The 26,934-nt window shown below is 41.2% G+C and overlaps 1 protein-coding gene across 8 annotated transcripts in view; it reads left to right on the top strand.

Moving 5' to 3' along the window:
• The window catches only part of RUNX1T1 (RUNX1 partner transcriptional co-repressor 1), a 141,675-nt gene that overhangs the window by 58,910 nt on the left and 55,831 nt on the right, over positions 1–26,934 (top strand). For 5 of the 8 annotated variants that reach the window (XM_019453440.2, XM_019453438.2, XM_019453439.2 and 2 more), the window contains 2 exons: positions 21,438–21,575; positions 23,626–23,867. In XM_019453440.2, coding sequence (XP_019308985.1) covers positions 21,438–21,575; positions 23,626–23,867 — 380 coding nt within the window. Of the gene's footprint in view, positions 1–8,857; positions 8,883–19,243; positions 19,269–19,673; positions 19,740–21,437; positions 21,576–23,625; positions 23,868–26,934 lie in introns of those variants that run through there. The other 3 variants (XM_019453444.2, XM_053896492.1, XM_019453443.2) reach the window with 3 other exon arrangements.

Below are 26,934 nucleotides of genomic sequence, written 5' to 3'. Positions count from 1 at the left end.
TAATGGAACTATAGAGTTTTTACAGTTGGAAGAAATCTTAAAGAACCACACCTTCGTTTTCCAGAGGGGGAAAAAAAAGAAAAGAAACACAAAAGCATTCGGCCTATAGATTTCAACAGTCTTTCATTCAGTTAGTCAGTTGGCCAGCCAATACTTACTATTTACTGTTACTACTGCGTGCCGAGTAGTATATATGCCAAACATAGCCCGTGTCTTCATGGAGCCCTGGTGGCCTTTACGTATATATTTGGTGGTGGATTATTGGTGGGGGGGATTCATAGTATAGTGTAGTAGTTATGTAGTATAGCAGTAAATCGGACGGTACTCAGGGGCATGGGCCCTGGAATCCTGCTCCTTGGTTTTGAATCCCCTCCATTAGCCGTAGAACAGTGGGCACACCGCTTAATCTTTTTAAGATTGTTTTTTCACCTGTAAAATGGTATATTAATAACATCCATAGTATTAGCATACAGTGAAGATTGAATGAGTTAACACGTGTAAAGCATTTAGCAAGGCACCTGGCGCTCAGTGAATGCTCAACAAATATAACTGCTATGAAGACGTTTTGGCAATATTCGTAGCGGTGGTGGTGTTTCAACCCTAGCAGAGAAGGCACATACAAAGATGGGTATGATAAGGTGTGTGTTGTATGATGATAGGGGAAGGAACAGAGGGCTTTGGGAGAACAATAGAGTCAGAACTCCTCCCTCCCCGTTGGTTCAGGGCAATCTAATGTAACAGTGCTATTTTCTTTCTCACTTTCCTTTTTTCTTTTTTGACTTGGTAAGTTTCTTCACCTTGTGGTCCTAGATCCTAGTGGTTCTGACTCACGGCATTGGACATCAAATATTTATTCAGACCCAGCAGCTATGTGCTAAGCACTTTACGGAATGCTGGGGCAGAGTAATAGGACGTTAGCCTTAATGGGATGTGTGTGTATCGTTGTGTAGGTGTAGAGTACGCCCACACGGGCACACACCTGCAAACACAACCATTGTAACAGATGATGCTAAATTCACTTAACAGATACATGCAAAGTAGAGCCTAAAGAAGGAAGTGATTGACTCCCTCCAATTTGAATGTGGGGCAAGGGAATTACGGAAGGCTTCATGGAAGAGGTAGCATTTGTTCTGTGTCTTAAAGGATCACACCTTTGTTGTAGTCAAGAGACATTGCAAATCCGGGGAAGAACGTGAAACAGGAATGCGAAGGCATGAACAACCATGGCTGGAGCTTACAGCACGAGAGGGTAACGGAAGTAGACATCTACCTTATGGGTGGGAGTGGCAGAAAGGGAAGCTACTGGATACTTCTAAGCTGGAATCACACTGTTGGGTTTGAATGTTACTGTCACTCCAGGAGTCATGTGGAGGGGAAGTTGAAGAAGAGGAAATGTGCCGTCTGCCCGCTGAGATGGGATGGTGACTGGCTGCAGTGGCCATGAGGAAGGAGGAAGGGAAGAGCAGGCTCTGGAAGTACTAACTAAAAAGAACCACAGGGCTCTGGGCATCAGTTGGACATAGGGCCAGGGAGTGGGGAGCAATGGTGTTTAAGATGAGTCTGAATTCTGATTTGGGCAACTGGTTACCATCGACGAGAATAAGAAATAACACATCAAGAGAAGACAGTTGGTTCACTTTGAAGCGTTGACTTCTAGGTTTGTCTGATGTATAATGACTGAAATACTCCATAAGGAGCTAGGTGACAGGTTTGTTTAGTAGCGATGTGTATATTGGAAATCTTGATTCTGAGTCACTGGTGACAGCTAAGACCTTTGGAGTGACTCGGGAGGAAAATGTATATTGTGAAGAGAGGACAGACAGCCTTGAAAAGAACACTGGGGAATACCGGGGCACCCGAGACAGTCAGGTGTCATTAAAATCAGGGGACACATTTTCATGGAGGGAGTGGTCTGCGGTGTGAAACGTCACAGAGGGGCCAGTAATTGGGAGGGCTCAAGACTGCCTTTTGGATTTGGCCCTCTGGAGGGAAGGTGGTTACCAGTAACGCCTGTCCCCTTGTTGGAGCTTATCTGTGGTGAGGTGCAAAGTGGATGGAAGAGAGGATATGGGCAGAGCCCCTAAGGTCTGTCCCTTAGAAGCCTGGCGGGGGATGAATGGAGGGAATACGAGGGAAGGTTTTGTCTGTTCTTGGTGGGAGGGACTTGAACATGGCCTAGGTTCTAGGAAGAAGCAGGTAGAGAGCCAGACAAACCGAAGGTAAGGAGGTGAGATGACTGGTAGAACGAAGCCCCCACAGGAGAAAACTCCAGACTTGGATGCAGGTAAGCAAGAGTTCTGAGAAATGGGTCTGCAGGGATTTATGCCTGATGACCTCACTTTGCTCTTAAGAGCACTGGGTGTTGTATGTAAGTCATTTTGACGATAAATTATATTTTTAAAAAAGGGGCATGAAGTTATCAGAATTTGGCTGGAGGATTGAAGCAAGTCAAGCAGTGTCTGTAAGATTAACGTACTCTCATTTTTTACTCGATGACTTTCTTGCCTCACCTCCTCTGGGGTTGTAACCAGCTGGACATGCTGGACATGCTGTGGCACTTTCAGTCTGGAAAGGCTTTCTTTTTCATTGTCTCTGTCCTGTTCAGCTTTTCCCCTTGGCTTTATCATACCACGCATCTAACCTTGACCTCAGCATGAACTCGTGGTTGTTAACCCTCCTTTTGTGTTTCTGATTCGCGACTCCTCCCTGTTTGTTTGTTTGTTTGTTTGTTTCTTTCTTTCTTTCTTTCTTTCCTTCTTTCCTTTTTTCCTTCCCTGTTTCTTTTCTTACTGGGCTTATAACCAGTTCACATTTTCCTGTCGCCCCACTGAAAGTTTGAATCCTGTCTTCCTCATGTGTTTCAACGGATCTTTTGGAGTACTTCTGTGCCAGACTCTGCTGGGTCTGGAATACCACCATGTTCTGGGGTGGGAGCCCACTAAACTCTAACGAAAAAGATATACAAGAATTTTGAGTTTAACTATTGTGAAGAAAACTAACAAAGGAACAGAAAAACCTACTTGCGATGAGATGGCCAGGGAGGGATGGATGCCTGGAGGAGGTGACATTGATGTTGAAACAGAAAAGGTGAAGATGAGCTGATCATATGTAGAGGGGAGAAGGAAAACAGTAATTTTTTTTCTGGTATTTATCATATTCATAGACATTCTGTTGACACCCAATTCTATTGGATTATATATGTCAGTGGGTAACTACCAGGAACTGTTTGTGATACTATGGTGTCTTTCCTGTGGATACTAACTGGGTTTCTAAAGGCCTAATAGAAGACCTGTAACAGATTACCCTTCAGACGATGGCAGAAGTGTATATTTATTTGTTTGCTGAAGGAAGTTACCTGGAAATTCAGTTGTTACTAAGCATCTGGTAATATATTCAGCATGGGACAGAAGGGAGGAACAGGACGAAAAATATATTTCCTCTGCCCGATTGCACTGGTGTTTCTGTGTTTCCTCTATCCTTCCCTCTCTCCCTCAACTCAGGTAGTTCTGATTCACTAGCTCATGAGGAAAACTCTGTGTGTGTGTGTGTGTGTGTGTGTGTGTGTGTGTGTGTGTGCGCGCGCGCATGTGAAGCAACCGTTATTAGTCATCACCATCCTATGGATTAGTTTCAATGTTCACTGCAACTTTAGTCCCAGAAATATACATTGTGGGGACTAATCCGAAGCTCCAGATTTTGAGACTAGGTGGGTTTTACAGGATCTTTAATATCTTTAGTTAAGGGACAGGATAAGAGTTGCAGATTTCTTGGAGGTGAACCTAGATAGGTGTCACAATATCTTTAATTTCTGTAGCTGAGGGACAGGACAAGAGTTCCAGATTTCTTAGAGGTGAGCAGAATAGAAGAAGGTACTAAAAGAAAGATAAACCAAGAAGAACGGAGACACTGAAATGGAACTTGGCTGACAATAATTTTGCCTAGCGTCCGCCCAAGTAGACATATCAAACATTTTCTACCAGAGGAAAGTGTATTGTTTTCTTGCATGTCTAAGCTTGTACAACTAAGTTATTGTTTTCTAAGGAAAGAGGATGAAGATAAGAGTATGTGGAATGATTTATTAGGCTTCAGTAACTTTCCTAAGATGCCCTGGCCAGTACTTTTGAGAAGGGAAATACACCTAATAAGTGTTTTTTTGATCCCTCAAAACAGAGGTTCTCAACATTTTTACTTGATGCCACTCAAGGATTGTCAGCATTCACAATCCCAGTGGACTTCAGTGGTGGACTTCTCTTGCCATGTTCCAGAAATTCTACCACTTGGCTTTTCAAGGGAGTAGTAGTGATATTATCAAAGGGATGATTTCGGATGTATCCTAATTTGAGTTATTGTTAAGAGCAAGTTAATAATAATGTGGTGAACCTTGTCAGAGAATAACTTCCTTTGTATTTAGACATTTATTACTTTTGTGATTAGTTTATCTGACAGTGGTGAGAAGGGTGTGTTTTTGAAAATGATCGTATAGCTCTCTAGCCAGGAACATTTTTCATTTGTACATGGAATGAATGCTCTTTGCAGTTGTCCATCAATGTTTGGTTTGATTTCCCCTCATTATAATTCTTCATGAGCTCAGAGAAGACATCTCTAGTGCTATATGAAATATAAATGATTCCTAGTAAATGGATGGGAATTTAGACTGTCATCTTAATGTAATAACATGTTTACCCACATTTAAAGTATATATACAGATGAAGCTACACTAAGGACTTATTAACTTGAATTTTATTTATGTGTCTAGTTGAGACATATCCCTGGAACTTAATTAAGGTGCTGTGTGAATTGTAAAAATGTGTCATTCAAACTGTAGCTATCCAGAATTTTATAGTTCTAGATTCCCCAATGATCTTCCTGAGATTAAAAGGTATACAGACTTTTTAAAGGGTCTTAAAATAAGGGGAGGTGAAAATAGACTTACTTAGGTGTATTTGAATATACATGTGAAGTTACTTCCTTGGTCAATAGAACTTGAGGGGTGGGTGCCTGGGTGGCTCAGTTGGTTGGACGTCTGACGCTTGATTTTGGCTCAGGTCAGGATCAAGCCCTGGGGTGGGTTCTGCACTGACAGTGTGGAGCCTGCTTGAGTTTCTCTCTCTCTCCCTCTGTCTCTATCTGTCTCTCTCCCCCACCTGTGCTCTTCCTCCTTCAAAATAAATAAGTAAACTTAAAAAGAAAAAAAAAAAGAACTTGAGCTTTTGTCCTTAGGGAATATTTATTAGCAATTAACTAATTAGGGCGCCTTCTCTGAATTACTTTATTAATTTAAATAAGGTTATGGGCCTCCATGAAAAATGGTATTATGCAAAATATTAACTGAGGCAGAATCTATTAAGAAATGATGAATGTGAGAGTCATACAACTATATAGAATATATTTTGATCTCCTTATACTTTGACCATAATAAAGAGAAATGTCCATTTAAACACTTCGGTTCTCAGTTGATGTGTGAACATCATTACATGTAAAGAATTCGCTAATGTAATTCGTAGGCAGTTCAAACTTATCTTTGGGGACCTTTTTAGATGACTTAGCTTTTCAGTGAGACTCCTTTATGTGGAGGGTGCTGTTGATGTTGCATGGTGCTCCTTGAATGCTTTATAAAGAATGTGATCATTTATTTGGGGATTTTACTCTAATGCTGCTCTGGCAGACTTGTGGATTCCCTGACCCCATGACCTGTAGTTCTTTTCTTTTCTGTCTCTCTGCTACTGTGTGTGAACTTCTTTGTTACTAAAATAGCATTCATTCCTTTATTCAATAAACATTGATGTTAGACACTATTAGACGATTGGGATTCTGAGGTGAATAAGGCACTTCTACCTTTGTGAGGCATTCAAGGGTTTTCAGCCCCTGTAGAGAACCCCACCTCCTGGAACCCTCCTTTTGGTTATCTTGAATCCCAGTTTTTCACCCCTTCAATCCAAAGCTGGACAGTCTTGGTAGAGCTCCAATTAAAACAAAGTATATTCTTCCTTAAATTTTTTTCACCGATAGATTCGTTCCTAGAAAAATCTGGGTGTGCTATAGTTTACCTAAATTCGTTTTAAGGCATACAGTTATTTTGTGAATCACTCACGGAGGGGAAACAAAAGTGCTGCCATTAAACGCTTTTGCTTAGTGCTTTGACTCCATGGTTTTGTAGTGTTCGTCCCAACTTCAGAGATGTTATAAGGAGAAAATATGAGGGTCTTAGGATGATCTAAATACAGTGTTAAAACCGAGCCAAAAATATAAAACAGGCTTTTTACAGCATGATTAACAGTGTATTTGAAAGCTCTGTCCCATTGTGAAGCACTGACTTGAGAGATAGCCACTGTTAATATTCTGCTGTAGATACTTTGTATACATATCCTTCTGGACACTTACACACACACACACATCTATTGATTTATAGCTATCTTAAAATGTTTTTGTTTGTTTTGTTTTGTTTGAACAGGATCTTGTAAAGCATGTAGCTATGTAACTATTTCCCCTTCTTGGTATATTTCAAATTCTTTCCATGTCAATATACACAATCATTAAGTTCCACTCTATGATTCTATTCGAATTTGAATTTCCAAATGCCCATTGTTGGACAATTAGGTTATTTCTGGTCTTCTTCATTATAAACATCTTTGTACACTTGATATTGTTTATTTAGGATAATTTCCAAAGAGTGGAGTTGATATATTAATGGATATGTAGAATTTGGAGACAATTGATACATATTGCCTATTGTCCTACAAGAAAATTGGTATCATTTTACAAAAGTGTGTTAGTTATAGTACCAACTGGCACTGTAAAAAAGTCTGTCATTTTAAAAAGTCTGTCAATATGTTAGGTGAAAATGAGTATATTGTTTTACACTAGTTAACTAGTTAAACTTTTTTCTCCATAGGGTTATAGATAACTTGTATTTCTTTTAATGTTTATTTATTTTTGAAAGAGAGAGAGAGAAAGAGGAGGCAGGAGGGTCAGAGAAAGGCGGGGGAGGGCAGAGGATCTGAAGCTGGTTCCACACTGACAGCAGTGAGCCCCATGCAGGGCTCAAACTCATGAACCCTGAGATCATGACCTGAGCTGAAGTCGGATGCTTAACCAACTGAGCCACCCAGGTGCCCCTGGTTATGCCTTTCTTAACAAGGTTAGAATCTCTTTCCTAATCCTCAGGTTAAATTAATATGTATGTATTCTTATATGCTTAATATGTAACCTATATATTTAGTATTTTTAAAATTTTTATGTTAAAGATTTTATTTACATAGAAATGAATGACTTTGGATATATGGTGTGAGAAAGGTGCTTACCTTATTTCCTCCAAATTTTTGTCTAGGAGTTCCTGAGAGAGTTTGTAATTGAATTGCTTTTTCTTTTCCTTGTATTAGAAGTCATCGTTATCATGGACTGAATGTTTAGGTGATGTGTGTCTGTTTCTGAGCTTCATATATTTCTGCTTCTTTTTAATTTTATTCTGCTGAATTGGTTATTTCTGTACCAGTAGCATATTGTTCAAATTATTACAGTTTAATGGTGCATTTTATCAAATGGTGCATTTTATCAAATTCCTCATTACACTTTATTTTCAAAGTTTTCTATTTTCAATTTTATTGTAGATTGACTTTTACAACATTTGTACAATTCTGGAAAAAATTCTATTAGTATTTTGGTTGGGGTTGTATTAGATTTAATGATTACAGTGTATACTAAGTGGACACAGAACAGAAATCTTGATAATTTCTTTTTTATTTATTTTTTTAATGTTTATCTATTTCTGAGACAGAGAGCATGAGTGGGGGAGGGGCAGAGAGCGAGGGAGACACAGAAACTGAGGCAGGCTCCAGGCTCTGAGCTGTCAGCACAGAGCCCGATGCGGGGCTCAAACTCACAAACGGTGAGATCATGACCTGGGCCAAAGTTGGTCGCTCAACCGACTGAGCCACCCAGGCGCCCCATTGATAATTTAATTTCTTAAAAAATAGCTTAGCGGAGTGTGTGACTCTCGCTCTCAAGGTTGTAAGTGTGAGCCCCACGTCTGGTGTAGAGATTACTTTAAAAAAATAAAATATTAAAAAAATAGTTTATTACAGCAAACTACCTAAGGACCTACTGTGTGCAAGATCCTTGTTTAGACACTGGAGACAGATTTGAAAAGATACGGACCTTATCTTTTGTCCTGATCAACTTTTATAATTGTACAAGTATTTGAAGTAGATTGCATAGTGTAGGAGTACTGTAAGACGATTTTGTCAAATTTGTATTTTAGAGTTATTTCTCTAGAAGCGAGGAGGAAGGGGATTTGTGCAGAGAGAGAGTGGAGGTAGAGAAAACCCTTCAGAGCCTCTGGAAGATTTTGAAGCCCAGGCCAGAGGGCAAATTAAGGGTGGATCCTAAGTGTGTTTAGAAGTGACATTGATAGGACACAGGGAGTGGATTGGACTTGGAAGGAGAAGGGTATGGAGGGAGGAGTCTGAGGATGATTGTGGTGTTTTGGGCTTGGTCAACTGGGGGGGGAAGTGACGCTATGCTGGAGATTGAAATACAGCAGAAGGCACAGATTTCCCAAGGCAGGTGTTAGATTTGGTTCTAAGTACAGCTGCCAAGGGGTTGTGAAGCTAGGTAGAAGACTTGACTGGTTCTCCCAAGAGCGTCCTTTGCCGGGAGACATAGAGCCCTGGCGGGATTATTTCCAGGAGATGAGAAGGCCAAGAAGGCTTGCCTCAGAGACTAGAAGGGATGAAGCCAGTTCAGAAGAGGAGTTAAGGCCCTGCCAGAGAGGAGAAGCCAGAGGCGGGAGAATTCACTAAAACTCGTAGCGACTAGAAGAACGGTATCACAAGAGAAAAGGAATGAGAAGCGGCTGAACAGGTCAGATGGTGCTGAGAACCCAAGTAAGATACAGATTGAACGGTATTTTTGGATTAATCACTAGAGTTTGTGCCGTGGCTGGATGGTTTGGGTGGAATGGTGTCAGTGGAAGCCCCATTGAAGTGGGAATGGAGTGTAAATAGAGAAGGGTTTCATTATTGTCACCATTTTTTTTGTAATATTTCCATCATTGAAGAAGCCTTGAAACTGTCTGAAGGGGAATGAAGAATACAATTGCTTTGCTGTCTGGTTACCTCCAAATCTGTGTTTTTAAATCGAAAGATGTCTGTGTTTGTCCACTCTTTAACTTTTTCTAGCTTCTCGGCATCATGCTAAATTCTGGGACTCAGTTGATGTCTGATAGAATGTGAGATGAAATGATACGCTCCCTGCCATAACAGAGCATTTTGCTGTCTGGTAGGAGATGTTAGACCAACAAGTTATTATACAGTTATTTATAATAGTTGCAGCAAGCCCAATAAAGAACAATTAGATGGTACAGGAGAGCTTCCCATACAGGGGACTTGGAAGGGACCCAGAACGCCTTCCTTGAGTAAATGAATTGGAGTGGAGATCGGTTTTCCAGGTTGAAAGGCCCTGAGTTGAGGTGAAGCTTGCAACCTATAAAACCAGTGAGATATGAGGTGAGATAAGAGAGGCAGGCAGAGACGAAATCTGTCTAGGTTGTAGGTCATTTAAAGGGTTTTGGATTTTATCCTGGGAGTGATGATAAACTAAACACTTTCAATAGGGGAGTAACTTGATTGGATCATTAGAATGTGAAGTTATTGAGGGCAGTGATTTTCTTGTGTGTCCATTGTCTTTTCTCTGTGTCTGAAGGGGTACCTGGCACTTTGTAGATGGCTCAGGAATTTTCGAATACATGCTTTTATATTAAATGAGTGAATAGTTTTGTGTTTAACCAGATTACTTAAACTTGTGGGATAAGTACAAGTTGTTGTGGGATAAACTGATTGCAGTGTAGGGTGAAGAGTTGCACAGACTAGTTCCTAGAAGGTCCCAGTGAGTGACGGTGGTGTTCCAGGATGCTGATAGCAATGGTGAAGCACATTTAGGAGGAAGAATAATTTGATGGTGGCACATGCGCAAGAAGACATTCAGGATGTTTTATGTAAAAACAACAGAGTCTTGCAGAGATATCTCTAAGTAAACTGTGACTTATCCTGCCTTTTTTCCAGATGATTCTTCCTGCTGTGTTTTGGTTTTAGTTTTTGACATTATCACGCACCTCTAGATTCCCACTTGCTCAAGTTTTAATTTTACTTTGTTACCAAGCTCTGTGAATCTGCCGTAGAGTATAAAAATGTCTTCCTGAATCTTCTCGTCTCCAGTCTTAAGAGCCACGTCCATGCTGGATCCCTGTATTATTTCTAGCCTAGGCTGTTGCAGACCAGAATGCCTGCCCTCTCTTGCCTTTCTTACCCTATTTAATCTCTGCTCCATACTTATCCATAATATAAGATTAGAAATGAGTATATCCTAAAACTCTCAGTGCCTTCCCCTTGCCCATAATGTGAAGTCTAACAGTGCTGGTTGTTGTTTTTTTTAAAGAGTACATTGGATTAAATTCAATAAATTTTTTTGAGCTCCTGCTACTTGTCTGCAATTTAGCCACAGGTACATAGTCTGTGTACCTTCATAATTTTCTGCCCTGATTCACCAGCTCTTACCTGGATGATCATAACTGATGGCAGTGGATATGTGTACTACCCTTCAGCAGCTCCACAAGCTTCCTTAATAGCCTTTAACGCTGGCAAATAAGACAAATATTCCTGCAGGAAAATTGTCCACACTTAAAGATTGTCAAATGTTTGGATCACTTTTTATTTAGTGATTTTTTTTTTTTTCCTACCTTCTGGAATAATCTTCATTTTGGCAACAGGATGTTATGTAGATACTTATATTCATTGCATGGGCCCTTGGTGATGTCTGTATCTTTTTCTGCTCTTTACACACGCAGGAGTTACTTTTTTTGTGTTAACTTGAGTGATTTGGTTTTTCCTTAATAAGTATTTTTACCACAGTCATTCAGCGAACATTTGCCGGCTGCCTGTGCCAAGGGGTTCAAACTCTTCCCAGACAGGAGATCCTTTTTTTCCAAAGGAAGTCTTAACCAGAACAGCAGTGCATACAGCAGATAAATATGGAGCTGTGCTGGTTGAAGTAGGGTAGCTAAACCCGGGGCTGCTGGATGGCCACTTAGTGGCCTCCAGGAAGTGGTTCTTAGACTTGGAAACAGGAGTCACAGGAGTGAAGCTCTTAACAACTGTGAGAGAGATGACATTTCTTAGGAACTTACACACAGAGGTAATGCCTGGCATCCACTGGTATTCACATGACCAGCAGTCCTTTCCACACTTTAGGAAATTAGTAATTGATTTTTCTAGCTAGAACCACCATTTGAGTACTTGTTAATGTTTAGAGTGTTTTTTGGGGGGTGCCAATTGGTTAAGGCAATCCACTCTTCATTTTGGCGCAGGTCATGATCTCAGTTCATGAGATTGAGCCCCGCAGCAGATTCTGCACTGATGGCACGGAGCCGGCTTGGGATTCTCTCTCCCTCTCTCTCTGCCCCGTACCCCCCTCCCCCCAAATAAATAAATAAACACTTTCTAAAAAAATAGGGTGCTTTATCTTGGGGTCCACAGCTCATCTTTGTCAAAAAATGAGCAGAGTGATCGAAACTATTTCCTGATTCTACTGCTTAGCATTTTCCCCTCCGCAAAGTGGTGTCTACTTTGAACACTTACGCTGTCTGCCTCACTCAGCCTTTGCCCCCCTCTAGGTAACCATAGTTCCTAATATGTCTCTGGCTGTTTTGTCGGAAACTGGCTTTGTTTTAGTCTTCGCTTACCTTCTTTGTTCATTCAACAAATCAAGTGGCTGCTATTTCAAGCACTCTTCTTAATGCTATGGAGGCTGGACTTAACAAACAGGTAGAAATTTCTGCATTTGTGAAGCTGACACTGTGGTTGGGGAGACACTCAAAACCAAGATAAATGTGTCAAGTGCTAGCTAGATACATGCCATAGAGGAAGGGAAGGGAAATTCCCATTGTTATCCCCATAAGGACATGACCCAAACATTATTGAAGCTATTTTTCTAGAAATCGTGATAGGTTATTATAGACTCATCTCATTCTTCTGCCTGTTTTCCATCTTAACCCAAGTTCATGCACTTTAAAGGCATGAAGCTGGTCTTCAGACTGTCATCTCTGATTCCAGATAGCTGCTGGCCCAGCGGCTTACTGGCTCATTCCACACTGATTCCTTGGCCTTGTTCTCATTAGTGCAGTTTCCCAATGTTTACTAATGACCTGTCTTACTCTCCCGCTTTCTCAGAGCTGAGAGTTTACTTATTTTAGTCATTGGGTTTCAAACTTTTGTATTTTCTACCCGTTAAGCTTACCAACTGAAATATGTAGAAACCCAATCTATGAAAAAAAATACGAAAGGTCTTAATGGGACGGAAGGTGTTTTGGATGAAGCCAGAGGCACCTCTTCTCATCCCTGCTCTTTCAATCTGCATTGTCACCTCCAGGGACTCCTGCCATAGAGCCATTATTTTAGTATGGCGCTGTGATTTTATGATAACGGAAGTGTTCCAGGGCCGAGTTCCCTAATAGGGTAGGCACAGCTACCTTATTGAATGTGGCTAGTGTGACTGAGGAGCTGAGTTTTAAATTTTGTTTAACTTTAATTAAAATTTACATGGTCACAGGTGGCTAGTTACAGTAGTATTGGGAGATGAAGTCCTCGCGTAACGCTCTCAGTTTAACATTAACTGAATGTGTCTTTATTTCAGTTTTCTAGATCATGTAAAAATAACATTAGCTTTAGAAGGTAATGGACTCTTGAGAAGGTCTGGAATGAGTTCTGGCTTGTAACCTTGGACAGATTGTCCAACCCTTCTGGGCCTCAGTTCCTTTTTATAAGATGGGCAAATTTGTAGTACCTTTTCATAGTGAGATTTAAAATGAGGTAAAGCATGCAGGGCATTTGGTACAGTGCCCAATGCTTGATTTTAGGTGACTTATCCTAATAAGTTGGTTTTTTGTATGTTTGTTTTTTTGCTTGTAAAAAGAAAACATGCTCATTGTAGAACATTTAAATAAATGAGAAAAATAACAAGAAGAAATTAAAAATAATGTGTAATCCCACCATCCATAGACAAGCAACAGAAAAGCTTGTGAAATGTAGAAAAAATGTGTTTTTGGTTCATAATATGCTTTTCTCTTTGTTGTGAATGTGCATATGTATGATTGTGCTATTCTTGTAAAAAAAAAGGGAGCTTTTGGAGGCTGTAGGTCTTATGTATACAGATTGCTTTACAAAGCCTTTTTTCTAATATTATATAAAAAGCCTTAGGGAATATGTTGTCATTACTGGAAAGCTGGTGAATTCAGTGATTTACTACTGTTTTTTTTTTGTTTTTTTTTTTTTAGATTTATCTTTGGTAACTTAATGTTTTCAGAATATAGAAATTCTTTTCATTTATTTATTTATTTATTTATTTATTTATTTATTTATTTATTTTAATGTTGTTTTAAATTTATTTCTGAGACAGAGAGAGACAGAGCATGAGCAGGGGAGGGGCAGAGAGAGAGGGAGACACAGAATCTGAAACAGGCTCCAGGCCTCTGAGCTGTCAGCACAGAGCCTGACACGGGGCTGGAACTCACAGACTGTGAGATCATGACCTGAGCTGAAGTTGGACGCTTAACTGACTGAGCTACCCAGGCGCCCCTAGAAATTCTTTTTAGAATTCTTTTAGGATGATAGAAAAAAGATGGAGGTGATTTTAAGTTAAAGCTCTTAGAAGTTCTGGCGTCGCAAAGTTGTCATGACTGTAGACATGCCTTATGACATAGTACTATGTATTCCTTTAAAATACTACATTTATTGAGCACGTTCGCTGTATCAGGCACGGGCCAAAGTGCTGAGAATATAAAAACAAGTAAGATGTCATCATTACCCTTGAATAAGTTATGACCTAGTGGGAGAGACCGACTTGATTCTAAATACAGTGTGGTCAGTGCTGTAAGAGGGATCTGGACCCGGTAATAAGGGAATAAAGGGCCTTCCTGGCCAGCTAGGGATGGAAGGGTTGTCAACGGAGGGTCCCTGGCTGAAGTAATACCTGAAAGAAGATTTAAAGGAATGATGGACTTAACCAGGCAGTGGTGGGGTGAAGAAGAATCTAGGGAAAAGAAAGGGTGCAGTGTGAGGGAAGCCTATACGACCTGGGGGCATTGGGAGAGCTGCGTTAGTTTGGTACGGAGTTCAGAGGTGGGGATAAGAGTGGAAGGGAGAAATGAAGATGAGCCTGGAGCAGTTACAGAAACCAGATGGGTCCCAGTGGTCTTTCAGTGCCTTATTAAGGCACAAGGCCTTTATGTTTCACATCGCAAAAGGTCTTTGAAGAGTACTAAGAAGAGAGGAGTAAGATCTCTGATCATATCTTTGGCATATGTAGTGACGTGATGGTGTGATTTGGACAATGGCACAGAGATGAATAGTGCACGGCAGGGAGACCATCCAATGGGTTGTTGATTAGACCAGGTGAGAGATGATGGATGAAGAGGGTTTGAATCCAGGGTGTTGAAAATGAGTAGCCCTCTGGATGTTTGGGTGCGGAACTTGGGAGGGATGGTGGGCCTAGAGGTACAAGTCATCGACATAAGAGCCATGGGGTGACTGTCACCACACAAATGAAGTCCCTAAGGAGAAGGTATAGAGAGAAGATTTCAAGAGTAACTATGAAGGAGCATGGGGGAAGCTACGAGTAATTATCACAGTGGTGAAGAAACGTCAGAAGGAGCAGCCTGGACGTCCTGAGAAGAATGAGAGCGCTGGAATGCTGGGATCCTGGGGATAACAATGTTTCCAAAGGGAGGAAGTGGTGAGACGCAGTCAGATTCTACAAAGATGCCAGATAAAGTATCTGGCGTTTCTTGGATTAATAATGAAGAGATAATTGAAGAGTTTCAGTGGGAGTTAGGATGATATCTTGATGCTACACTCCCAATATTATTTTAGTGTGTATTCTTTGGTTTCAAGTGTGGGTTTTAGGCAAAGGAGGGATTGATTGACGAGGTTCTGTGGGCTGTTTGGAAGATCACATTGTAGGAATTAGTAGAATGAAGAATTTCGCATTATCAGGATAATCTCTTGCCATTTTTCTTCATTTCTTTCTGCCTGTTAGTTGCCTTCTTTTTCACATGGAGGGCAGTAGGCAGTACAGTCTTCTACCTCTGGAGTGAGATTGTTTTTCTGCCTTCACATCTGAAGGTAAAAATGTTGGAGAATGACTGAGATTGCCCATCTTGGACAGGGTGCTGTGCTGGAACCAGCTGCTGGTAACCTTGGTACAAGGTCATGAAAGAACATGGTGACTCCCAAGGTAGTTATGGGATTAGAGGTATGACAGGTCCCAGTATGGGGAAGAAAACTTTCTAGGAGTCCACTGGAAGTTTGTGAAAGATGGAATGGGAAATGAGGAAGGAAGGAATGTGAGTGTAGAGTACTCTTTAAGAACCTGGGCTATCCGAGTGAGTGTTTTGATGGTAACTAAACAGGGACAAGTGGACATTGGTAGGGTTGTTTCATAACCAGATCATCAGTGGAGATTTAGTAATGAAGATTGAAAAGGTATTTGAAAACAAGAGATAGATGTTAATTGTAGTGTGTGTGGGAAAAGATTTCTATGCAGACACATTCTTGTGGACATAGATATTTATGTGAACAGAGGAAGTCTGGTTATGATCACCAATTTCAAAATAATTTTGTGGTCCCTTTATTGTCAGATTTATGTTCTCTGGGTAGTCTTCTTTGTCTTTGAAATGAACATAAGCCATATCTGTAGAAAGAAACCAGAGAGTATTAGAGTTTGCAGATGATCCCTGAAGTTCTATAATCTAAGATGCCTAATTTTATGGGTAAGAAAAGTAGACTCCAAAGAAGAGAAGTGAAGGAATCACAGATATAACAGTACCTACCAGAAGAAGAGGGTCTGTTTTAGTCCTTGGGTCTCTGATCAGTTCATGAGGAAGTCTTTCCCAAAACTTCCATAGACCTCCCTGGATGACCCATTGTCTAGAATTGGAGCACAGCACTCACCTCTGAAACCTGTTGCTGATAAAGGGGAGCATGATAACTTGATTAAAAGAAGAAGGATCTGCTCCCCAAGAATTGTGCACCTGAACAAAATCAGGACTTTCCAGCAAGAAAGAAGGGAGAAGCGCTGTTGAGTAGGAGCTCCAGGATCTGTGACATAAGCTAAAGAGTTTGTTTGTATTCTGTGGGCAGTGGGACCTTCCCAAAGGTGTTTTTTTTTTTTTCTTTTTTAACGTTTATTTACTATTGAGAGACAGACACAGAGTGTGAGCAGGGAAGGGGCAGAGAGAGGGGGAGACACAGAATCTAAAGCAGGCTCCAGGTTCTGAGCTATCAGCAGAGAGCCCTACGTGGGGCTTGAACTCACAAACCGTGAGATCATGATCTGAGTCGAAGTCAGATGCTTAACCAATAGCCACCCAGGCACCCCCTTTTCACTTTAAAAAAAAAAATTTTAACATTTATTTATTATTGAGAGACAGAGGGACACGGTGTGAGCCGGGAGGGGCAGAGAGAGGGGGAGTGGACCTTCCCAAAGGTTTTAAAGCATGGAATAGACAAGATCATATTTGTGTTTCAGAAAAAAAAAAAAAATCTTCATAAAACACCTGTGATGAAGTAACAGATGATTCTTACACTTGCCTAAAACGACATAAGTTGATCACAGAGTTGAAGTAAATTTCAGATCTCCATCATGTTCCCATATTACCTGCATTCCACTTCCTAATCATGTATTTATATGCTGTTGATGGTTATGTATTTGTCTTTTTAATTAGGCATTTAAAAAAACTGCCATCAAATTGCTTACTGTTTTCATTGGTTGGAGTGATTGGATATATAACACACATACACACACACACACACACACACACACACACACAACTATCGTACTCATAGGCTGTGGTTGGAGTGATTGGGGGTAAACACACACACACACACACACACACTGTCGTACTCATAGGCTGTGGTAAATGCTAAAAGGCCAAACAAGCATGATGCGGTTGGTGCCTTGGGCACCTGGGGAAAGCTATAAGAGGATCTGTAATGGGCAGTGAAGAATGGGATAGGTGCGGCAGATCTTTCTAGATGAAGGAAATAAACAGTATAAAATGAAAGGCAGAAAAGCCAGGGAATGCCAAGGTGCCCTGTACAGATAGAGCATAGACCCGGGGGGAGGACATTGGAAATAAAGCCATGAATGGATGACGGAGAGGCAGGCACAAGAGAATGGAGATCACATGTGCTGGTGCCTGACTTGAGTAGGTACTATGCCAGGGTCTTAATGAGGCAGAGAGGGGTGTATATCAGTATTCTTCTTATGAGGAACTCAGGATCAGCATAACTTGCCTGAGGACCCACTACTGATGGCTGAGTTTACATTCGAAACCAAGTCTGTCTTAACTTGGAAATTTGTCTGTTATTCCAAATAGCCTTCCATTGTATCATTCCATTGTGCTTAGACTATTAGCATTTGACTTTTATTCTCCTGAGCAGGAATGAACATTCTAGAAGTGCTCAGCAGGGAAATAAGATGGCAGCATTGTGGAGGCTGGGTGGCCACCATTCTGGTCTACAGGCAGTTTCCTTTAACATCTCACACCCAGCCACTGGAGTCACTAAATGATTCTGTTGTCAGGCCTGAATTTGCCATATTTTCCATAGAAATAAAAATCAAATTCTGTACCCAGTTTTGTGTTTCCTTAGCTGCTTTCTCCTTTCTGGTAGGAGTACTTCAGTTCCACTTGGGCTGACTCCTCTTTATTGTGTATCTTGTAGCTCCTATAGCTAGCACTTACTCAAATTAGGCTAACTGTACCAACTGCTAATTCACCGAGAGGTTTCTCAATCTGTCACATCTGGGATGTAGGTATTTCTTCTATTATAAGATATTTCTTCTATTATAATTGACACGATGAACTCTGATAGGAAAAGACGTCCCGTCTACCAATCCTGAACTTTCTATTTACGTAAAGTAATCATCTCTAGAAATAGTATGTAAATAAGGAAAATACAGAATGCCTCTTCTCCATACCTGAAAAACACATCTGGAACTGTTTGAACTAACAAAAAGTAAAGTAAGTGCTACGGCAGATTATGCCATACCTTTCCTTTTTACTTAAAAAAAAAAAAAAGAAAAAGAAGGAAATGGAAAACATACCCCTTCTAGAAGCCTCTGACACTGAATTGGATATTGAAATGGTATCAGTAATGTATTTATATATGCCACATTTTCTTCCATGTTTCAGCCATCTTTGGTGCATATGTGTTGGATATTTGCCATGTGAGTTGAAATGTTACCACATAGGGGAGATCTTTATTTAGTAGTCGTGTGTATCATTAAGGTAGAGGCAAGTCAGTCCTTTTGATTATACATACTTCCTGCTCTGATAGATTGTTTTTCTTTTTCTTTTTCTTTTTTTATCATTTTGTGCCAGGCTTTCAATTGATGTCAGCATTCCCCTGCAGCAACTAAAAATAGAAATTACATCTAGGAATAATTTTCATAAACTTAAAAAAATTGCATAAGAAATATTATAACTTAATATTGGTTTTACTGTATCCTCTAATTTGAAACGGAGAAGAAATACTTCTGTGGTTGAATCATAGTTCTTTTGCTGTTTGCTATAAAAGTTTCAAGAATATATATTTCAAAATGTTTTGCTTTTTTTTTTTTTTTTTTTTTTTAAGTAATCCAAAACAAATGCAACAGGACTCAGCATACTTGAAACACATTTTCTGAATTTATCTTAAATCTCTCTACTCCAGAGGGTTTGTGTGTGTGTCCGGGTTAGTCCTGGCTGGTAACTTCACCATCTCTCCTCGTCCTGGATTGATTGCACTGAACAGCACGGAATGAGTTACATATGGTCCCACTTTGTCTAAGTTTGTAGGACCTCTGGGTTGGAACTCCATTTGATCAGAGTGGAGCTAACTGTCGCCGAAATTTGGCTATTCCGGCCAGAATGCATATAGTCCTGTTTAGAAGCAGTGGCGTTTTGCAATGCTTTGGCTCAGTGGTTCTTGTTCTTAAAGTATCGATGCCATGCCGTTTCGAGGATTTAAAAAAATCACTCCTCTACCTTTCATCGTCGTCGTCGTTGTTGTTGTTGTTGCTGTTGTTACTATTATTAAGATCCTCTTAAGTTTGAAGAGGACACCCATTGTCGATTTTATCGTCTATTTCCTTTTCTCTCAGTGTCAGCAACAAGGGTAGACAGACGCGGGTTTCAGATGTGTTTTCCAGTTTAGGTTCTGCTCAAGAAGTACCTCCAGGTAAGTAAGGTGCAGGGGCCGTGCCCACTAAGGCTCAGCGTGTCCGGGTGGACGAAGCCGCCTGGGGGGGTCACTTTCTCTTCATTTGGGCTCTTTTCTCCCTTGCTGCTTTTTTCCTTCCCTTGCTTTATTTATTTATTTTTTCACGATTCCCACCACCCCCCCCCCCCCCCGCCCCCTCCCGCTCTTCCTCCCTCTGTCTGCACAACCACGTGCTTCAAGTCTGTGTATCTGGACTGCCTTCTCTAACAGTTCAGTGTGAGTGTTCGCAGAATGAAAACCAGATGGACCTGCAGTTCCCACTGTTATCTCCCAGCCGACTCTGGCAAGCCTCCCTCTATCCCTCCTTCCTTGGCATGACAGAAATATTTGCCTTTATTTAGGGAGAGTTGTATTTGCTGCCGTACCTCTTCCCTCAGCTGCAACATAGGCGGAAAGCTATTTATTCCCTTGTTGCTGAGGTTGGTCGAGGTGAGTAGACCGTGCAGCGAATTTAACTATTGAAGAAGCGCTTTTAAACCTGCCTGACTTGGGTAGTTTTCTAGACTAAGTGAGTTACTGATCCTGGGTGTTACAGTGTTCTGGAATAGCACTAGGAAGGCAAGCTTTTAAGGGGTGAGATCAAGGTAGAAACGCTCTCCATGTGGGTTTTTACCACATTTCACTCAGAACACGCATTGACTAAAGGGGCATTCGTGGTTCTCCAGCGAGCTGTCAGGGTGAAGAAAAAGAGACTCTGATACTGGGCTATCAAAATGCTCTTATTAGAATGATGATTATTTTCATTCTTTTATCGCATTTCCCCTGTTACGGCATCAACATTATTTCAACTTTAAAATGTTATGCTCTGTTGCAACCCAAGTCTCGTGACACGGCTCTGAATAAAGGTGTGAGGTAGGTTTGGAGTTGCCAGCATAGTGATTTGGATTTTTCACTTAAAAAAAAAAAAAATAGACATTGAAAGTCAGTGTTGAGAATTTCTCCCCATGGTTATCCTAGTGTTTTAAAAAGACCCACTCTTGACCAGTAGTCCCCGTGACTTGACTTTTCCAAAAGTCCGAGTGGGAAATATTTGTACCTAAGGCTGCCTGAGGGGCCTCAGACATTGTTGGTGTGTGTGTGTGTGTGTGTGTGTGTGTGTGTGTGTGTGTGTGTGCGCGCGCGCGCGCGCGCACGCGCGCGCAGGCACACAGTGCTGGTAGAAAATTGTATTCTAAAGAAACAAAACTCACTTTTTTATTGGAGATCTGTTGCTTCAATAGATTTGACAGAGAAAAAACAGCTCAGAATTTCAAAGGCAAAGCATGCATAGTAGAAAACAGGCTTGAAACTCAAATGTTCGTTATTGGGTAATCAGGAAATTTCTCCATATCTGTCACATACTCATGAGAAAATACAGAGAGGGCCTTTCGTTCCTTTTCATTTGCTATTTGGGGTTTTTCCATTCTCACTCCGCCCGAGGTTATTAATTGAAGGATTGGTCTCATGTTTCTAAGACGGTGGGTCACAAATCACAAATTCTGAATAAACAATCGTGTAACCTCATTGTGTGAAATACAGCATTTATGTAGTGGGGCGTTTTCCTGCAGGGCAGAGGAACATTGAAGTGAGGAGTGTATCTGGGAGACATAACCTGCTTCTCCTAATGGGCCAGAAACTAAGCACGGAAAGGCCATGGCAGGTGTTACAAAAAAAAAGTCCTTATAAACATGCTGGCTCCTATCAGTATCTCACCTGCATAACAGACCTTCAGATTTGTGTTGTTCCTCACTAAAAGGTTTATTACCATTTTACTTCCTCATCTATTTTTTACCTCTTGCTAGCGTTGGCTTCAGCTTCGAGTGAGGTTGTGCCGTTGGATATAACACTACCAAGGTAGCATCTGCCCAAGCCAGAAATAACAATAGGATGTAAAATAACCCAGTTACAAATGAGGTCCTGCCATCTGTGCTACACCTTCTTAAGTGGGGTTTGGATGATAAAGTCCTGATTTAAACTTCAGTAGATCAGCCTATTTTATTGAGAGGAGATGTCGGATTTCTTCTGTTCACTTGCTTGTAAAAAAGATGAACCCCACTTAAAAAAAACAAAACAAAACAAAACAAGAAACAAAAAGCAACGAAGGTGCTTAAGGAGTAAAATAACCTGTTCAATGGTGGCGTCCTCCAGATCGGACTGAGAAGCACTCCACGATGCCAGACTCACCTGTGGATGTGAAGACCCCATCTAGGCTGACTCCTCCCACCATGCCACCTCCCCCTACAACTCAAGGAGCTCCGAGAACCAGTTCATTTACACCGACGACGTGTGAGTAGACACTTCTGCGTTTCCCGTTTCCATTTTGAAGTCTAAATTTTTTTTTTCCTGCAGAAGTGAAGCCCCCCCTCCCCGCCCCCCGCCGCCTCCTTCCCCCAAATCATTTAATTGCCAGTGAGTAGGTATTGAGCCTGCGCAGACGTACAGCATCTTAGGTATAATTTGTATGACTGCCAATATTTGCCTGCCTTTCCATTTTTGCTTCACAGTTGTAGTCTGCTTTGATTTCCGCAATGAAGACTATTGCATTCGTTTGGGCTGCGGCTCCATTTGTTACCACCGTAATTTTTACTTTGACTTAATGTGTAGCTCCTTATTTTAGCTTGTACATTTTGCCTTGGAACATGTTAATATCCTACAATTATTTCCAGGTTGCTTCTGGTCTTCTAATACCACTTTCTTCTGGTATTTACAAATAAGATTCAAAGCTAGAAGCCTTACGTGAAAAAGGGGTATTGCTCTGGGCAACAGTCACATACAGAAAACTTTCTGAAAGAAGGAGCATCTTTCTTGTCTTGAGCCTGTCAGACTTTTATTAAACCTTTACTCAATCCCAACTCGGCTCAGGCCTTGTGTCCTGAATCAGTGGCGTGTATTGGCTTTCTGGGTTGTCCGAGGAAAGGACAGAACATTCCGAGAGAACAGCCACTTCCCTTCCTTTCCTGTAGATTCCAGCAGGGATAGTGGATAGCTTTGTTTCCATCAGTTTCAAAGTCCCGGGTAAAATTGTCCTAAAGGATTTGTGAAACTAATAAATGCTATCTGTTGCAGATAGTACTATTTACAGATCGTGTGTCATCAAGTCTGTATGAATGAACAATCACAGGCAAAACTAGATCCATGGGATTATAAGGGATTGGCAAAATACACATCCCAGGCTGTTTATGCGGCATTGCGCTGCCATTTAAAGGCCTTTCCAAACGTGTAAGGAACAGGAGGCTGCAGCGGCACCAAGTTGCGACCCTGTCATCTTGTATCTGGTTTGTCGTTACCCAGAGCCACAGTGATGGGCACATGTCTTCTGTGAGAAGTCCTAGTGAGCAGTCATTTCATGACAGGTTGCTTTGGTGCTCGTTTGGGACAAGGGGCTATTGTATTATCTGGAAACTTTTAAGAATGATAGAGTGCTTCAGACATCTTCAAACTTCTGTTGGAGATAACCTGTCAAAATTACATGTAATAGATGAGTTGGATAAAGTGGAGTTGGTCGAATTTATTGATTTTAATATGATAAAATCAACATTTTTGTTAGTGAGAAATGCACAAAATTCTCTAGTCTTGTTCTTACGAATTATCTTGGTGTTCAGATACATTTTATCGGAAACAAAGTTGTCAAATTACCGCCAATCCACGCTATTAGTTGGGACGAGATGTCCCTTTCCGATTTCTTGAACTAACTCTCTGATAATTACCATATCCGTTTGGCTTCTTATATAAAATTTGCATCTTCCCTAAAGAAGTGGTTAAGAAATATGAGGGGGAGAAAATAGCCTTCTAATTGGGTGGTATAAGGTTAAAACTTGAAAGTCCTATTTCTATAAACACAGCTGTCAGTTGTGTGTACAAAACATGATTAAAAATGTTCAGTGATGAATTTAGTCTCCACCAAATGTACACTTTCTCTAGGGGAACAGTTTAGAGAGGAACGGTCCTGCTATATTGATGTCAGCCTGTGACAGAAGGCTGACATCCAAAAACGCTGTTTGTTCCGTGTTTGAGACATTTCACGTGGTTGGCATATGTGTGCACGGGAGGCAGGGCTGTCCCCGGGTTACAGCCGACTCCCATGGGGGCTCCGCTTCCGCGTGGAGTACCGGCATGCAGTGTGAGGAGGGGAGAGCCATCCAGTCCTAGAGTACCTGAACCCGTGGTACCCCTGGGAAGCCAAAGCCTTTGACAGACAAGCCTCCCCCCACCCCGGTTTCCCAAACCACAGGATCCTCCAGATTTAAAGGGAACGAAACTTGATTGTAATTTCCTTGTGCCTTTTCCCTCTGCGTTGATTTACTTGTTTTTCTTTCTTATTTTGTGCTCTTGACAGTAACCAATGGCACGAGCCATTCACCCACAGCCTTGAATGGCGCCCCCTCGCCGCCCAATGGCTTTAGCAATGGGCCTTCCTCCTCTTCCTCTTCTTCTCTGGCTAATCAACAGCTGCCCCCAGCCTGTGGCGCCAGGCAACTCAGTAAGCTGAAACGGTTCCTTACTACCCTGCAGCAGTTTGGCAATGACATTTCTCCAGAGATAGGAGAGAGAGTCCGCACGCTCGTACTAGGACTGGTGGTAAGCAAACGGAAATTAGCCCAGTTTTCTGGGGGTAACGGGAGAGGGTGTGTATGGGAGATGTGAAATACAGACTGTTCTCCCAACCGTTTTGTTCACCTACCTGGAGATTGCATGTAAGTCTGGTAATTCTGTAGTAACCGGGTTCTCAAGTCTGCATTGGGTATTGGTCCCCACCGTGGTTTCTTTTACTATCTGACAATAAAGATATGGTGACAAAGTTTATTATTATCTTAGCCATAAACACGTGTGTGTATAAAATGCAATAGGTATACGTTCTTGGCATGACGAGTGGCTTTCAGCAGTGACAAAATGTTTTCGTTATGTTAGCGATCCATTTAATCTAGCTAGGGTGCTCGTTTTGACATAGTTGCTTTGAAGGATTTTTATCACTGGTCTAAGATGAACAAGAGTTTATAACGAATAACGTTCTTCTATGTGTTTTCATTTTTGAGGCTAATAACATTTTTTTAAAAGTTTCATTGTGGTAAAATACACATAACGTAACATTGACCACTTTAACCGTTTCTGGGTGTGCAGTTGAGCGGCATTAAGTACCTCCATGTTGGTGTATATCCATCACCACCACCCATCTTCAGAACCTTCTTCATCACCCCAAACTGGAACTCCGTACCCATTAAACAGTAACACCACAAGTTCCCCTCCCTCAACCCTTGGTAACCACTGATTGGTTTTTGGTTTTGTTTTTTTTTTTAACAATTCTTTGTTAAAGGTAGAATTAACTTAAACCATTCATTTGAAAACAGAAGTGTTGAGTTAGGCACATGGTGCCACACTCTGTACATTATCACACCGGAAATGAGCACATGTATCATTTTGGGGGGGGGGGGCATCCTGAATCATTTTTGTATACATACTGTGATTTTTTGGTACAGGTAGAGGATTTTCATTTAGGAAGGGCCATTTTCCCATAGCAAACGGAGTCAGGGAGAAGCTGTGAGTCACAGGTTCAATCCTTACGGTAGACCTGAAATTCAGGTGACGGGCCCCTGTTTGCCTTCTCTTGAAATAGATCATTCGTTTGTATTCCGTGGACTTATGGGCAAAGCCATACTCATTGTGTTTTGCGAAAGAAGCCCCCGGATTAAAGCCCGTGCACGAGTCTAGTACAGTAGACGATGCTTCCAATCACAATAACTCACATTTGACAGATATTTTGCAGTTTGCTCTTTTAACCCTTACCTCCCTCTCCTGAGTGCTCTAAGAAAAAGCTTTCACATTTTCCACAATCTGCCAGCTCCACCTGGCACTCTTCCCGGCCAGGAAGGTGAGGGCCACAGGAGTGTGTCAGCTTTGCCACAGTTACTTTTGTCAATCACTTATCTTTTTCCTTTGTCATTCTTGAGTTTCGCAGAGTAGACTTTGCAACTAGCAAATAAATTAGACCCAAGAATCGCAAAGTAAATCCAAAGCAGTGATTGTGTCCCATAAATAGTGAAAATGTTCTTTGTAACAAAAAAAATGGTTTTTTTTGGTTTTTTTTTTTTTGAAAACTGCTTTATATATTTGATGTATTCTCTAACGGTGGTTTCCGTAAGTTCCAATGTGGAAGAGTTTGGTAACTTTAAGTCAGTTTTCCCAGATGTTCAGTGGCATACTTTCGAGTGCAATACTTCTTTTCAGGGACATATTTATTTAAAAACCTTCGGGGCGCCTGGGTGGCTCAGTCGGTTAAGCGTCCGACTTCAGCTCAGGTCACGATCTCACGGTCCGTGAGTTCGAGCCCCGCGTCGGGCTCTGGGCTGACGGCTCAGAGCCTGGAGCCTGCTTCCGATTCTGTGTCTCCCTCTCTCTCTGCCCCTCCCCTGTTCATGCTCTGTCTCTCTCTGTCTCAAAAAAAAAAAAAAAAAAAGTTAAAAAAAAAATTAAAAAATAAAAACCTTCAGAGGGTAAGTTAGGGGAAGACATTAATTAATAGTGCTTTGCATGGAATCGGCAGGCAGTGAATATTTGTCAAATGAGTGACTGAATAGAGAATGGATGTTGTTTTTGAATTTTATTATTTGAATCCAGTTGACATGATATCACTACATTAGTTTCAGGAGTACAACATCGTGATTGAGCTTCTGTATATGTTAGGCTGTGCTCACCGTAAGTGTACCTACCGTCTGTCACCATATAATACTATTATCATATTTAACTATATTTCCTATGCTGTGCCTTTTATTCCTGGGACTTCCTCATTCCATAACTAGAAGCTTGTATCTCTTAACACCTGTTTGCCCATTTTGCCCAGCTCCCCGCCTACTGCCTTCCTTTCTGGTGATGAGCAGTTTGTTTAATAGAGAACGGATTTTTTTTTTTTTTTTTTGGAGCATTTGACTACACGCTTTTATGTATGCCATTTTATTTAAATTCTTGGGCCTGCCCTTAAGGGGTAGTGATTTTATATACATTTTACATGTGGGGAAACTGAGGTTCACGAAGTAAAACACAGGGCTACCCAACCGTAGTGACGGGCCTGTGATTTGAACTCAGGCAGTCAGTCATAATGAATCCCCTTATGCTGTTATTTAGATGGAGTTAGAAAATCTGTCAGGAGGAACAGGCTCAAGGCACAAAATAACTGGCATGGCTTTAGAAAACCAGCCATTGAAACAAAATGAAAGATAAAACAAATAGACTCCCTGATCTCTGTTACAGATAGGAAGTTCATGTTTATTCATAGTTTCATGTGAGGATGTTTTGAGTTTAGAGGTGTAAAAAACTTAAGAGTTTGCTGGCCCCACACTTAATCATGAAAAGGAAAAGAACTGCACAAAAAAGTGGGTGGAGGCATATTTTGAAGGAGTTAAGGTCACCAGTACCGCAGTTTAGTCAGGCCTGAGGGTAATTGAGGTGTGGAGGAAGTGGAGACTGAAGTTTCTAGTTGTGAATCTGCCACGACACTGAGGAAGACGAACCAAAATACGGTTAATGTACTCAACACCCTTACAGTAGGTTGGTTGTCTGTTAAGTAGATGCTTTTATCGATACGTATGGCCCGCTATAGGACAGCGGCCCTGAGTATTTGGGGGCTGGCTTATGCGGCGTAGGTTAGGACTAA

Source organism: Panthera pardus, unplaced genomic scaffold (genome assembly GCF_024362965.1).
Source record: "Panthera pardus isolate Hobbes unplaced genomic scaffold, ASM2436296v1 HiC_scaffold_7, whole genome shotgun sequence".
Lineage (NCBI taxonomy): Eukaryota > Metazoa > Chordata > Mammalia > Carnivora > Felidae > Panthera > Panthera pardus.
The sequence above is the reverse complement of the archived record's forward strand: the minus strand, read 5'-3'. Positions and strand labels throughout refer to the sequence as shown.